At 45.9% G+C, this 14,726-nt stretch overlaps 1 protein-coding gene across 3 annotated transcripts; it reads left to right on the top strand.

Moving 5' to 3' along the window:
• The first annotated feature begins 2,355 nt into the window (after positions 1-2,355).
• On the top strand, positions 2,356-14,250 carry LOC110743950. Of its 3 annotated transcripts, XR_004185824.1 has the most exons (4): positions 2,356-3,118; positions 5,708-6,408; positions 6,506-6,629; positions 13,694-14,250. XR_004185824.1 is itself a non-coding variant. In XM_021942356.2 (3 exons), the coding sequence occupies exons 1-2, from the start codon at positions 5,988-5,990 to the stop codon at positions 6,568-6,570; spliced, it is 486 nt and encodes a 161-aa protein (XP_021798048.2). In that variant the 5' UTR covers positions 5,634-5,987; the 3' UTR covers positions 6,571-6,629; positions 13,694-14,250. The 3 variants fall into 3 exon arrangements, 1 of the variants encoding a protein (XP_021798048.2); XR_002523819.2 differs by lacking the exons at positions 2,356-3,118; positions 5,708-6,408 and adding an exon at positions 4,223-5,624; XM_021942356.2 differs by lacking the exon at positions 2,356-3,118 and having other exon boundaries at positions 5,634-6,408.
• The last annotated feature ends 476 nt before the right edge of the window (positions 14,251-14,726 follow it).

The following is a 14,726-nucleotide window of genomic DNA, read 5'->3' as shown; positions in this document are numbered from 1 at the left end:
GGATTTTTTTGAGACAGAGTCTGGCTCTGTCACCAGGCTGGGTGCAGTGGCGGATCTCAGTCACTGCAAGCTCCGCCTCGAGTTCCGCCATTCTCCTGCCTCAGCCTCCCGGTAGCTGGGACTACATCCGCCACCCTCGCCCGGCTAGTTTTTGTATTTTTTAGTAGAGGCAGGGACTGCACCATGTTAACCAGGATGGTCTCGATCTCCTGACCTCGTGATCCGCCCGTCTCGGCCTCCCAAAGTGCTGGGATTACAGGCTTGAGCCACCGCGCCCGGCCACAAAAGTTTTAAATTGTTAGGAAACTATAAATGTCTCAGAAGTGCCTAAAAGGCTCTGAAGGAAATGTAGTTGGAGCTACATAGAAAACTGTAGTGATTGCTCTGTGACTTACCATATCTAAACTATGCTGTAGCAGTTCACAATTTAATGCCCAGTGTTAATTGAATTTATTTATAGTTCAAAGACCCTGAATCCTTTCCTGTAGCACAGATCTGGCCCGAGACAATAATATCTCCAGTTTTATAGGCTTCAAGCTGTTTTACAGTGTGGAACATTGGAAATGAACTGGCACATACACACCCAACACTGTTAAACTGTTATTTGTTTAAATTTAAAAGGTGGCATGTGGCAATATTGGGATGTTATCAAGGGAGGTTGGCTGTGTGAATGCTTACATAGCTCCTCAGTTGGCATTTACCTTCTGCAGATTCCACATGATAGCAGGTCAGCTTTTCAGCTTTGCAGCTTCAAATGTTATAAATTTTAAGGATACTTGGTGGGAATCCGGTTCTCTGGGGGCAAAACTCCCATTAACCAATATGACAAGAGACTGATGTATAAATCAAAGTACCAGTATCATTTTGCAATAAAAACCTTGAGCTTTCTTTTGACAGATATTTCAGGCAATATGATGAGCCTATTATCTCTCTCAGCACCTTTCCTAGGAGAGTCAAAATTATACACAGGAGGTTCCCTGATGAATATAGAATAGGAGAAAAGTGAAGGAGTTGTCTAATTTAGATAATAAATCAGTGTGTTTCAGAGGCCATATATATTTATGTCCGCTGACTGTAGTACTAGTCTCTACAGGCCACCCTGCCTCCTCCCTTCATTGAGTTTGTGTGGGTACTAACCTGCCCGGTCTTCAAGTTTACCTATTCTGTGTGTGAGGTTGCCTGTGCTTTCAAGTTCAAACAACCTTTCTCGTAACATAATTCAACAGAGTTGACCAAGTTCCTGCTTACCTGATTGCAGTCACAATTTAAGTCCACTTTCCAGTGGTGATCCTTGGGTCCCCTTTACTGCATCTTGGGTGTTTTCAAACGTATTTCAACAGTCTTGGTGAGACCAGACCACGAAGAACTGGAATCGTAGATCCCCTATCTTATATCACATATAGACTTGCTGATTTAGCTCTTTGAGGACAAGCTTTTCCCCATGTTCTTGGGTGGGAGGTCCCTCCATGCTACTGCTCTTGGCTCTCTGCATAAGGTGCAGGGAAAATGAGGGGTTTCCATCCCTGCGTCCAAGTCCAAATACCCTTAATTCCTGGCATCTCCTGTTTGCCCCCTCTTGGGAATGTTCCTTAGGATAAATATCTTAAGACGCTTGGCCTACACCTCTCTTTTTTGGCAAATGTCAAACCACACCGATTTGGGGCTTGGTTCTCCCCCGGCAAAAGTCCCACGTGAACCCTCCTGAGCTGAAGCAAAAGGCCCAGACCTGTCTGTGGGCTACCTGAGTCCCCAGATGCTGCATCCCAGCTGTATCCCTGGTCTGTCCTGGTCTCCCTCTTGGGCCCCCTGGTTGCTCCTGTCATGTGAGCCTGGCTCCAGGCTGCACACCTGGCTCACCAATGCCAAACAAGCTCTGCCAGCTGCTGCATGATTGTTGACACTCAGGGGTGCACTGGCTGTTTGATCACATTCCGGAACACTCTTTGCTAAAACCGACAAAGTAAAGTATTCCTGAACATATAATGTAGTACTTTGGGGGGAAATTTAAACATTTTAGTAGTATATTAAAAATAGTAAATTTCAGAATATTTCACAGTGCCTAGAGCAATGACCTAGTAGACCAGGGAGCTAGCACACAAGAAACCAGTATTGCAAAAGTGAATTGGTTTTCATTGTAAAGATATAAAATGCAGCTACTGTGCACAAATATAATCCCCAAACAATAACACTTTTGTTATCGGAACTCTGTTAAGTAATCAAGAACTTATGAAACTTATCAAATATTACAGCTGGAAAATTCATCATCATCATCTTTATTTATTTATTTATTTATTTTTATTTTTATTTTTTAGAGGCATGGTCTTGCTATGTTGCCAGGCTGGCTTTGAACTCCTGGGCTTAAAGGATCCTTCTGCCTCAGCCTCGCAAGCAGCTAGGACTATAGGTGTGTGCCACAGTACCCAGCTCATCTTTTTCTTATTGTTACATAATAAATTAAGTGGTCGTAGTGCATATGAAATGCACAAAGAGATTAGTCAAACAATAGCTTGTATAATATATATTAGAGATTGTGTGTATATGTATATACTAGTATATATAAATATGCTAGTATTGATTATATTATAGTGTAGCAATGGTTTTATCTGCCTGAATCAGTGGAGACAGACAAACGGGACAATCAAGGCTTGTGGAGATATGTAAGAGCCCTCTCTTACAGAATGGGTTGTCATCACATTAGCTCAGTGGTTCTCGTGAACTTTTGGCTGGAGCATCACTTCAGTAGTGCAAAACTAAGCAGTTAAGAGTATTTGCTCAAAAATGTTCTATCAGAATTCCTGAAAAGAAAATGATGAACTTGAAAAATTAGTTGAAAAAATAATAATGCTGTTGACTGTACATCATAGTGAATCTGACAACCATTTTTTTTTTGAAAATGCGCCCTTTGGAGAATACAAGCATGCCCCGTACTGGCATAGCACTTTTAAGCACCTTCATGTCTCCGATCTCCTTACAGCCTTGTGATACATGTGAAACTCATGTTTTCATAGACAAAGAGGTTCCCTTTCTAAGAAGCACATCTGGGACTCTAATTTCAGGACTTTCCCTCCATGTGGTGGCCACTCCTGGAGAAATGATGCTTGTGTGTGACTAATGAAAGGTAGGCTTCCCACAGACACACTTTTCTTGCTAAGAGCCTATTCCTTCAGGCTGTTGTATTTTGTTGTTAACAGTGACTATGACAAGCGCTAACAGGATGCTCCCTCTGTGTTTGAGAATAACTGCTTTTCGGTGTGTGTGCTAGGCGTTTGCTTGTTTGCTCTCAGGCCCAGTGTCTGTCCTTTCTCTCTGCTCTGTGTCTCTCTGGATACACTTCCCAGCCTCCTGTATCTTCTGACTTCTACCTCCTCTGGGCAAGGAGAGGCACTGGTAGGAGACTACAGGGTGAGGGGAAAAGAGTAGCCTGGGCCTTTCTCTCCTTCCTATCTTCCTGGTGTGGTATCTCCACATCCAGCAGCAGCTAATTCTCCGTGGCATTAGCTCCCCTGCCCCACCATGCTCCAGCACCTACTGGGGTGCCTGGATTGACTCCCCGGCTCTACAAAACAGCCATCTTCCTTTGTCCTTCCAGCTGCCTATCTCTAGATGGCCTCTGTTCTGTATGGCAACTTAGCTCTTCTATCCCCTGTGGAACTAAATCCCTGCCTTGAAATCTGTCTGCTGAGAGACCTACAGTGGTTTTGTTTCATGACTAGACTGTGCTGCTTCAATTCGATATGACTTTTTACCTTCACAGCATTCCTGGAAGGAGGTAATATTATTATCTCCATTTACAGACAAGGAAACAGAGGCTTGAAAGAGAAAGAATGTGCCCAAGCTCATACTGTCTATAAGTGGGGGCTCTGGGACTCCAGAAATTGTGTGTTGTGCTTGCCTCCAGAGGACAGGTGACACGGAGAGAGTGCTTCCTTGTGTCAGGTCCCAGGGCCTGACTGTGCCTGCATGTACCATCTCGTGGTGTCTCCACAGCAACCTCCCCAGTGACCGATGAGGAAATGGAGCTCAGAAGCATTACCTTGCCAAAGGAGCTGAGTTGGTAGGCAGGTAGGCAGCAGAGATGGGATTCAAACCTATTTTTTTTTTTTTTTTTTTTTTGAGATGGAGTCTCACTCTGTCACCCAGGCTGGAGTGCAGTGGCGCAATCTTGCTCCCTGCAAGCTCTGCCTCCCAGGTTCGAGTGATTCTCCTGCCTCAGCCTCCTGAGTAGCTGGGATAACAGGAGCGAGCCACCACACCCGGTTGATTTGTGTATTTTTAGTAGAGATGGAGTTTCACATATTGGTGAGGCTGGTCTCGAACGCCTGGCCTCAGTTGACCTGCCCGCTTGGGCCTCCACCTGTACAGTGCTGGGATTACAGGCATGAGGCACCACACCCCACCCAAACCTATTCTTTCTACTACTACTAGTTCTTCCCAAAAGTTAATGTGTATCACCATGTGGAATGTGGTTGAAATGTACATTCCCAGTTCCCACTCCAGAAGCTCCAATTTGGTAGATTTGGGAAGGGTGTAATAGGCATTTTGCACAACTCCCTAAGTGATGCTGAGGTCACATGGGACCAACCCTGCTTATTCTGTATGGCCTTCCTGTTCTACGGGTGACGCCCTGTGTGGCTGGTGCATGCCTCTCCTTGCTGCCCTCAGTTTCCCTGTCTGTAGAGTGAGGGGCTGGACCAGAGAATCTCCCAGGGCCTCCCAGGTTTTAGCTGAGTCCCCTAAACCTGTGTGCTGCAGAGATGCAAGGCACATGATGTTGTGCTTCCAGGGGGATTGCTGCGTCCACTGTGCCCTCCCAGATCAGCAGCCAGACAAGGAGAGCGGGGTTTTCTCAGGCACCCCCAGGCCGTGAGGCTCCACAGGAGCCCTCTGGCTTGTGGGTAAAGGAAAGCCCTGTTTATTGGTTTGCAGCAGTTGGCAAACTGACATTTAAAAAAGGAAGTGAATTGTGAGGTGGGGATTTTAATTCAGGGAAATATTTGAAGAACTCAGTGTTTGCTCAGAGAGGTCATTAAATAGGTTTTGTTCCCACACCCTCTGGAAAAATGATGCTTCATTAAAATGGCAACACGAGGTGTAGTGAAAATGGTGAAACTGGGAACGCTGAAAAGACACATTCACTAGATTCCACTTAAAATGTAAAAAGAGTGTAAAGAAAACAAATGGACATTTTCCTGAGGCAGCTGAGCGATACAAAACACAGGCATCTTTGTCTCCTTCTTGAAAACTTCCACAATGCGTTCTCCTTTCTTCCTCTCCACTAATCTGTACTTCCAAGAGGTGTTGAGTTTCGGCCAAACTTTCTGCTCGGCTCGCATCAAAGGCTGCCCTCTTGTGAATAGCCAGCTCTCACCTAATGATCTCCCTGCTCACTCCTGACCAGGATGCAGGTCATTCCCCAGAATAATTAGCTCACAGGCAGAGTTTCCAGGCGCTTCCAGGAGCATCAATCACCGGGATGAATGGGAAGCCCGTGTGTGGGAACTGCAGGGGGAGCTGGGTACAGAGCCACCCCAGCCTTGTCACCCTGCGGCTGTCCTTGCCATGCTTCCTTGGACCCCCATCTACCCCCAGTTTTGGGTGACAGGACGAGTTGGGCCAGTTACCAGGTAAGTGAAGAGGGCTGTGGAAGTATCAGCCCTAACACCCCACCAATGCGAGCCAGGCTGAGCTTCTGTTTCCCTTGTGACAGGATCTTGTCGCCTGGTTCTGATGGTGTCTTGGTTCCCGGCTGGGGTTTTGTGTTGACCACGACCGTTGCCTGCTGTCGGGGAGCTGCGTGTGTTTCACAACAAACAGGGAGCCAGGGAGACCACCCTGCGGGGCTGCCCCTTCCCTCAGAGCTTTCTGCTTGGGTCGCTGGCGTCTTGCGGTGCCTTCATTCGTCTGTGGTGTGAGGTGCTAGTCCAGGCTTAGGCGCTAACAGTGAATGAGAAGGAGAATACGCTCTGGCAGTGCGGCGGAAGGTCAATATGGAGCCTGGTTTGCTCTTAGACTCTTTCCAAGGCCGATGGGCTTCCTCTTCCCTCCTGACCAGGGGTTTTGATGCTCCTGCCCTGGGCTGTCTGGTTCCTGCTCCCAAGTCTTCAGAAAGATCCCAGGGCCTGGAGACCGTGAGTTCAGGTTCAGATGCCTTGCGTGGCCTGTGGATCCTGGGCCTGGTCTCTGTCCCCGGGCCCGTGTTCAGCACCCAGGGCGGAGTCCCTTGCCCAGCACTGGGCAGAAGGAGGGCCTCCTCAGGGCAAGGGTCTGCCATCAGGGGGCTCTGGCAGCAGCTCCCGGGCACTTTCAGATTCCCGCAGCGCAGAGAGGTTTTCCTGGGGGAAGGGAGGACTCTGTGGCTGGAGAAACCCTGCAGCGAACACCCAGCGACCAGGTCTACAGCAGCACCAGGTCTGTGCTGCCCCCTGGTGGTCACAGATTTTACTATACGCGGCCCACAAATAAAATGAATTTCTCTTCAGTGGCCCGGTTATCTTCTGTCGTGTAGGAGGAAGCCCCGAGCCACGGAAATTCGGTAAGGATCGGATAATGGCAATGAAATCACAGCTCTAAATCTTTTCATGGAGTTGAAGACAGACATTTTACTGTGGGAGCCATCTCATCTTTATCTGGTAAGAGCATAACCTGCTAAACAATGCCAGAATAAAAATAACAAATTCAATGTATTTAAGTCGGTTTTGACAATGAGGAATTGAAATTAAATTCATTAAATGTATTTTGACTTTTACCCAAGTTTTTCTTACAGCTCCATCTCATTTTTCCCTCCTTACATAGTTTGGGGAGCAGAGAACAGTCTATTTTCCACTCCCATGTAACTGACATGGAGACAGAGGCCTGCGGTCCCTTGGGGGATTAGTGGCCGACGCAGGTGTGCAGGCCACGGGTCCCTCAGTCAGAAGTGGGATGTGAAGCAGGGAGCCTGGGAGAGCTTTCATTTTGGATTAGTGGTTTCCTCTCGACTTTTCCTCATTTTTGTCACAGCACACTCGGAACATTTCTCATCAGCTGTGTACACTATGTCAGGCATTTCAAATATGTTTCTGGAAGTTGTCAGTGCTGTTCTCTATGAGACCTGAAGGAAAAATTCAATGTTTGCAGTAAATAAAGTACTAAAATTATATCAGCTATTAAGAGGATGGATTATTTCCAAGTTGCTTAGCCATATTGGTTGAGCGTTGAATGCAGCAATAGTGCCAACATATTAAGCACAAAAATCTTGTATTCCTGCATACTGGAAGTTCCCTGGAAGATGGTGGCGCAGGGTCAGCTGGGCGGCGATGTCAAGGGGTGTTCAGTGGACTTCAAGAAGGAGTTTATGGAGATGCAAGAGAAGGTTCTGAAAACTTTGCTAGGATGGACCCTTTGTCGAATTAGTTCTCAGGGAGGCTGATTTGGAGGAGACCGGTGACATCAGAAGCTAGAAATAGTGTTTCACAAACATTGAGCTTCCAGGGAATATTCATTCCTCAAACTGAAGACACACGTGTATGGGTTCTGTCTTCCCCTCTGTCTAAGTCTCTGTTTTGGGTGAAATTGGGTCCTCACCCCAAATTCACATGTTGAAGTCCTAACCCCTGTACTTCAGAAAGTTGATTGCATCTGGAGATGTTTTTACAAAGGTGATGAAGTTGAAATGAGGCTGTTAGGGTGGGCTGCAATCCCACATGACTGGTGTCTTTATATGCAGAGGAGATAAGGACATAGACACACACAGAGGCGGGGAAGATCATATGAAGATCCAGGGAGAAGATGGATCTGTACTGCCCTAGGAGAGAGACCTCAGAAGAAACAACCCTGCCGATGTCTTGATTTTGGGTATCTAGCCTCCAAAACTTGGAGAATATATATTTCCATTGTTTAAGCCACCTGATCTGTGGAGCTTTATTTCAGCAGCCCTAGCTGACGAATCCAGTGTCCTTTTGAACTTAAGGAGCATGACTGGATGACCCATCCATTCAGTATCAGCACCAACCAAGTAGAAACCACCAAAGCAACTGAGCGCGGTGGCTCAGGCCTCTAATCCTGGCACTTTGGGAGACCGAGGTGGGAGGATCACTTGAGCTCTGTAGTTTGAGACCAGCCTGGGCAACATAGGGAGACCCTGTCTCTAAAAAAATTAAAAAATTAGCTGGGTATAGTGGCATGTGCCTGTTGTCTCAGCTACTTGGGAGGCTGAGGTGGGAGAATCGCTTGAACCTAGGAGGTCGAGGCTGCAGTGAGCCAAGATTGCTGCCACTGCACTCCAACCTGGGCCACAGAGTGAGATCCTGCCTCAAAAAACAAAAACAGGCTGGGTGCAATGGCTCATGCCTGTAATCCTAGCACTTTGGGAGGCTGAGGCGGAGGGTTGATTGAGCCCAGGAGTTAGAGACGAGGCTGGGCAAGATGGCGAAACCCCGTCTCTACCAAAAATACATACATGCAAAAATTAGCTGGATGTGGTAGGGCATGCCTGTGGTCTCAGCTACTCAAGAGGCTGAAATGGGAGGATGTTTTGAGCCTGGGAGGTGGAGGTTGTAGTGAGCCCAGATTGCACCATTGCACTCCAGCCTGGGTGACAGGGTCAGATCCTGTCTCAAGAAAACAAAAAACAAAAAGCAAACCCAAACCCCAAACAAACCAACCAAACAAATAAAAACAACCAAAAAACCCATCTGATATGGTTGGCTGTATCCCCACCCAAATATCATGTTGAATTGTAATCCCCATGTGTCAGGGGAGGGACCGGGTGGGAGGTGATTGGATCATGGGGGAGAACTTTCCCCTTTCTGTTCTCATGATGGTGAGTGAGTTCTCATGAGATCTGGTAGTTTGAAGGTGTATGGCAGTTTCCTCTTTGCTTTTTCTCTCTCTCCTGCTCTGCCCTGTAAGATGTACTTGCTTCCCCATCACCTTCCACCATGATCGTAAGTTTCCTGAGGCCACCCAGTCATGCTTCCCCAGTTTTGTGGTGTCCTGAAAAGGAATCCAAATAGTTTGGAAAATATCCTCAAGTCTAAATGAATCATGCAGCCAAGTTTTATGAAACCAGCCTACAAAGTTATCAATTGTTCCACGAAAGAAAATATTTACTTCTGTTACTCCTAGTTTTGTTTTAGCTCTTCTGAGATATCTGGGGTTTAGCTTATGGATTGCATGATTTGATGAAACTCTACACAACAGTTAGCAAGGAAATGAACCTTAGTGCTGAGAACTTAGGGTCCAGCCGATGGTCCGGGTACTGCAGTGTATCTTTCACTCATGGTGGTGGTGAAGGTAACACTGATGATTAACCTAACCTCTACCAAACACTTCCTGCCCATGGCCACTAAATTCAATGCTTGACATATTTCATCTATGTTTCACAGAAATGCTAAGACCTGAGACATGGTATAAGGGAGTGGTTCAGTTTTGGTTACACTCAGCGATGTGGCCTTGAGCAAATTGCTTCACTCTCTGTGCCTCAGTATTCTCATTTGTAAAAGGTTGTTGGTAACGCAGGTGAGGCGCTTGAAGCAGTGCCTGGCACTGACGAAGGTTTTCCTAAGTGTTGACCACTAGTATTTTTCTTCACACCCTCAGTTGAGGAAACGAAGGGCGGTGGAGGTGTTAAGCAATGTGTGTAACCACTTGTATGCCATCACGTGGGGGGAATCTGGCAGCACAAGAGGCTGCATCACTGAGACTCTGCACCGCCTCCCAGTTGGGCATGCTATCCTTGCAGGTACTTGTCTCATTCCTGCTGAGATGCACAAAGGTGACTTTAATGTACGTGGCCCAGCTGGGCGCGGTGGCTCATGCCTGTAATCTCAGCACTTTGGGAGGCCGAGGCAGGTGGATCACCTAAGGTCAGGAGTTCAAGACAGCCTGACCAATATGGTGAAACCCTGTCTCTACTAAAAATACGAAAACTAACTGGGCTTGGCAGCAGGTGCCTGTAATCCCAGCTAGTCAGGAGACTGAGGCAGGAGAATTGCTTGAGCCTGGGATTTGGAAGTTGCAGTGAGTCATGATCGTGCCACTGCACTCCAGCCTGGGTGACAGAGCAAGACCCTGTCTCGAAAAAAAAAAAAAAAATGTGTGGCCCATGCTCTTTTACCCCCAACACTTCAGTGTGCATTCTCCAAAAACAAGGTCATTCTCCTCTATAATGATAAAATCAGGAAATTTACACATTTAATCTATAGGTCTTATTTGAATTGTATTAACTGTTTCCCTTATGTACTTTTTAGGAAAAGAAAATGGTTATTTTCCTGGTCCAGGTGCCAATATCCAACCCGGGGTCTCACATTTCATTTCACTGTCATGTCTGTCTTTCTTCTGTCGGGAACAGTTCATCAGCCTTTTCGTTTTTAACTTTTATGACCTTGACTTTTAGAGTACAGGACATTTACTTTGTGGACTGCCATTCAATTTGATAACAGATTTGTTTTTAATGTGCACTTTCTGGAAATATGATATTGTTCCTCAAAGAAATGAAAAAATGTTGGGAATACATGACACATCATAACAGACACCAGGTGGGAATTTTTGAGGTTGGATAGGTGTGAATAACATTCAAATTGAACTGTAAAATGGATATCATGACTGACCCTGCTATGAAAGTTGTTCATGGTTTGTATTGGTAGTTCGGTTGCCTTATATAAAATTATGGGTTTGATGTATGTGGTCTCTAATATTTTGTCAAGCTCTGGCAGTATTCTAATGTGAACTTTTGACACATTGTTAATGATGCTATATGATGCTATTTACATGCTTTCTTTTTGTTTTGTTTATTTATTTTTTCGAGACAGAGTCTCGCTCTATCGGCTGGGCTAGAGTGCAGTGGCACAATCTTGGCTCACTGCACCCTCCTCCTCCTGGGTTCAAGTGATTCTCCTGCCTCAGTCTCCCAGGAAGCTGGGATTACAGGCACCCACCAACATGCCCAGCTAATTTTTTGTATTTTTAGTAGAGACAGGGTTTTGCCATGTGGCCATGCTGCTCTTGAACTCCTGACCTCAAGTGATCCACCTGCCTTGGCCTCCCTAAATGCTGGGATTACAGGTGTGAGCCACCATGGCTGTTTGAACCTTCCCACACTGGTTTCCCGTGGTAAGGAACACCTAATTCATATCACTTTAAGACACACCTTAGTTAATATCCCGTATATCCAGCTGTTCAATTCCCTCTAACTTTATAGTTTTTATTCCACTGTCTTCATGTACTCAAATGCCTTATTCTGAGCATGCCTCTGCCACATGGCTGATTTGGAATGTAGTAAAACCATCACATGCTAGGACTGGGATCCAAAATATTTCCTCCGTAAAGGAAACCACCAGCCACTGGGGGCAGCTCTATGTGTAGAACTCTCAGCTCACTGTCACCTCCGGGGCTGGCTGTAGCTTAGTCTTCCTAAGAAATCCATTGCTGTGTATATACACCTGGCAGCCACTGGACCACCTGCTGAACCACAATGCAGGCTTGGGTTGGCCTTGATGACATTGTTCCCTGGGTGGATGTTCTCAGGCACATTTTGTAGGACCCCTCCTACCCCCAACCCAAGGGGCCTATTTGCTCCATGTTTGCTTTTTAGGGTAAAAGAGAGAGGTAAAAGGCCCATGGTAATGTTAGACTTTGGAAATAAGTCTCAGAGAATAATGATGCTGAAAAGAAAGATAAAATTTTGCTGACAATTATAATACATAGCGAAGGTGTAGAGTTTCTAGTTCCCATTGAAATGGAAAAGAATTGGCTCTCTACTTGGAGGGTGAGAAGGATGGAGTCTAGGGAAAAAGGGATGTTTGAGTTCCAGATAGCCATTTGTGTGTGATAGTTATAGAGTGAATGGAAATTGAATGGTTTGCGCTTTACAAAGCACTTCTAAGTATCCATCCATCCATCCATCCATCCACCCATCCATCCATGCATACATTCATCATTTATTTATTTAGCATATTTCATGGTTCATTCTAGATCATGAGAATGCAGAGGTGGAAAGAGGAAAATCTCAGTCTATTTGGTGGTACAGGCAACATGAAAGGTCATTACAATGCGATGTGCCAAGAACTATAAAGAGGCCATCGATGGCCGGGCACAGTGGCTCATGCCTGTAATCCCAGCACTTTGGGAGGCCAAGGCAGGTGGATCACAAGGTCAGGTGTTTGAGACCAGCCTGGCCAACATGGTGTAACCCTGTCTCCAGTAAAAATACAAAAATTAGCCGGATGTGGTGGCACATGCACTTCCAGTTACTTGGGAGGCTGAGGAGGTTGCAGTGAGCCGAGATCACACCCTGCACTCCAGCCTGGGTGACAGAGTAGGACTCTGTCTCAAAAAAAATAAATAAATAAATAAATAAATAAATAAATAAAATAAAATAAAATAAAAAACCACTGATAACTGTAAGGAGGCCTTTAATGGGATATTAGGGATCACAGAAAGACTAAGTCAGGAAACACAGAGTGGAGACAATTAGTCTGGATTTTGCAGAACATGTAGGAGTTTGCTGTGTGGAGAAGAGAAAGAGAGCATTTTAGACACAGGCAAAGGCCTGGAGTTACATATGAAAAGGAGCTAATCTCTGGAGGCTGGGATTTTGACCAGTTGTTTGGGTAATTGGAGCCATTTTGATTAGGCAAAATCAGCCCAGATGAAGTAGGAAAAGGGAGAAGAAACTCACCTGACCCCCTTCCTGTGCTTTTGCTGGGTTTCATTCTTTTGTTGTCAGAGGGAATGGGCTTGGAAAGTGTGTGATGGAAGAACAAAATGAATAACACTTTGAGAGAGTTGTTTTCACCCAGGCATGCATTTCAGAATCTCTTTGGGAAGTTTTTGAAATGTACGTGGCCAGGCCTGACATCTGACTCCGAGGCCCAGGGTGGAGCCAGCACTGACCTGCTCTGCTGAGCTTCTCCTGGTGTCCTTGGTTGGGAACACCTGTCACGTGGGTTTCCTCTACTGGGAGAATCTGCCTATCGGAAGAAAGGGCACAGATGCTATACAGCCATCTCTGGAGACAGTGCCTGTGGAATTTTTCAGGGTAACCACACCCTTTATTCTGCTAGCTGGGTGAGAATTCTAATGATAGCAACGTCTGCCAGTGTTCCTAGGAATCTCAATTTCAGAAGATACTTTCAAATAAGATTTTCGAATCTCTTCTAGAGTTCCAGAGTCTGTTTACATCCCATTCCTTTGTTAATGTTTATAGTCGGGTTTTATCATCATATGAGAGATGGGGAAGAGGCTGACTGGGGCCTCCTTGCGTGCTGACAGTGCTTGATTTCTTGCCTGGATATTGGTTCCATGGGTGTATTCATGTTGTAAAAATTCAGTGAGTTGCTCATTGAGCATTTGTGCACTTTTCAGTAAATATATGATACTGCATTTAAAAGTCAATTTAGAAACAAATGAATATATTTAAGAGTTGAAATTATAGTGCCATGAATGCAGAGACCGTTTTCCCCATGGCTAAGTCCCCAAAGGCTGATGTACTCCTAGGATAACTGGCCCCGTGGCTCTGTGCTTTGCCAAGGATGCAGTTTGGCACCCCAGCAGGGACACAGGGTCACCTGTGCAGAGAACCTCCGTGGGCGGGGGGAATGGCAATCTTGGATTTCCTGACTTTTGTGCATTGATGGTTTCACTCACAGAGTTACTTTAACCCAGTTTCGTAGACTGAATGAAACCATTGGCAACTTTCTGATTTGTTTTTCAGCCTGAGTCGAAGCTGGTAAAGAGGCCAAGAATTCCCAAGCTTTCCCAGGCAAGTGGGGAAGAACACTGGGATGCCTTTTCCTCCTCCTCTGTCCATCTGCAGGCCAAGTGTGCATCGGTCACAGGCAAACTCTGAATCGAGCTTTGTGCAAGTCTCTGGAAAGAGACCCAAGATCGTGTGAGGAGCAAAAGTGACAGTGCTGGTGGCAGCGACATCTGCAGAGCCAGCCCCATCCCTGTCTGCAGCAGAATACGTATGGGAATCCTTTGTGCGAACAATCCACCCAGAGTAGAATGGGGCTTTTGACATCAGCTGAGACCCAGGCTGCCTTACAATGAGAGGCCTGTTGGTCAAAGGAAGGACTATTTAATGAACTGAGAATCTGAGGCCAGCTCTGGCCATCTGCACTTAGAATCATTAGAGCAACTCTACTGTAACTGGCAACATTGAATAATGCAACAAATTCATATTTCAAAATTGTGAACTTTAAAATTTTGTGCTTGTGTCTATTATGAAAAGCATTATATAAACATTTGATACTATCATTTTATTAGTAAGGAAGCCTGAAAAAGTGTCTCTCTTTTGACTCTGAGGTCAATAATGATAATGGTTTTTCACCTACACTGGGATAGAAATGTTCTGTCAAGGATATGAAAGCACTTTATGAGGATGAAATTCATTAAAGCCCTTAATAATCAGGTAGGGAAGACAGGTGCTCACAATTGTCACCACTTGATGAGTGAACACACCGAGGCTCGGGGAGGACAATGACTCAGGAACAAGGTCGAATCGCAGGTGGGGGGTGAAGCTGATCCCTAACAGCATCCTCCAGCCCCCAGCGCTGAGGAAGAACATGGAGGGCTTGCATCGACTTTTCCTGGCAGGCTTGTGATTCCCAGCCAGAATGCAGGTGGCAATGTTATGATTCCTGGCATAACCTTCAATGCTTCAATGATAATCTCTGCCAGTGCCAGGCACCAGCTGAGTGTCACTGTGCAGCTCCCAGGCTTAAGTGATGCATGCCGAGGTTTTC

The sequence above is a fragment of the Papio anubis genome, chromosome 8, assembly GCF_008728515.1.
Source record: "Papio anubis isolate 15944 chromosome 8, Panubis1.0, whole genome shotgun sequence".
Taxonomy (NCBI): domain Eukaryota; kingdom Metazoa; phylum Chordata; class Mammalia; order Primates; family Cercopithecidae; genus Papio; species Papio anubis.
Note: the sequence above shows the minus strand (reverse complement) of the source record. Positions and strands in the feature narration are given on the sequence as shown.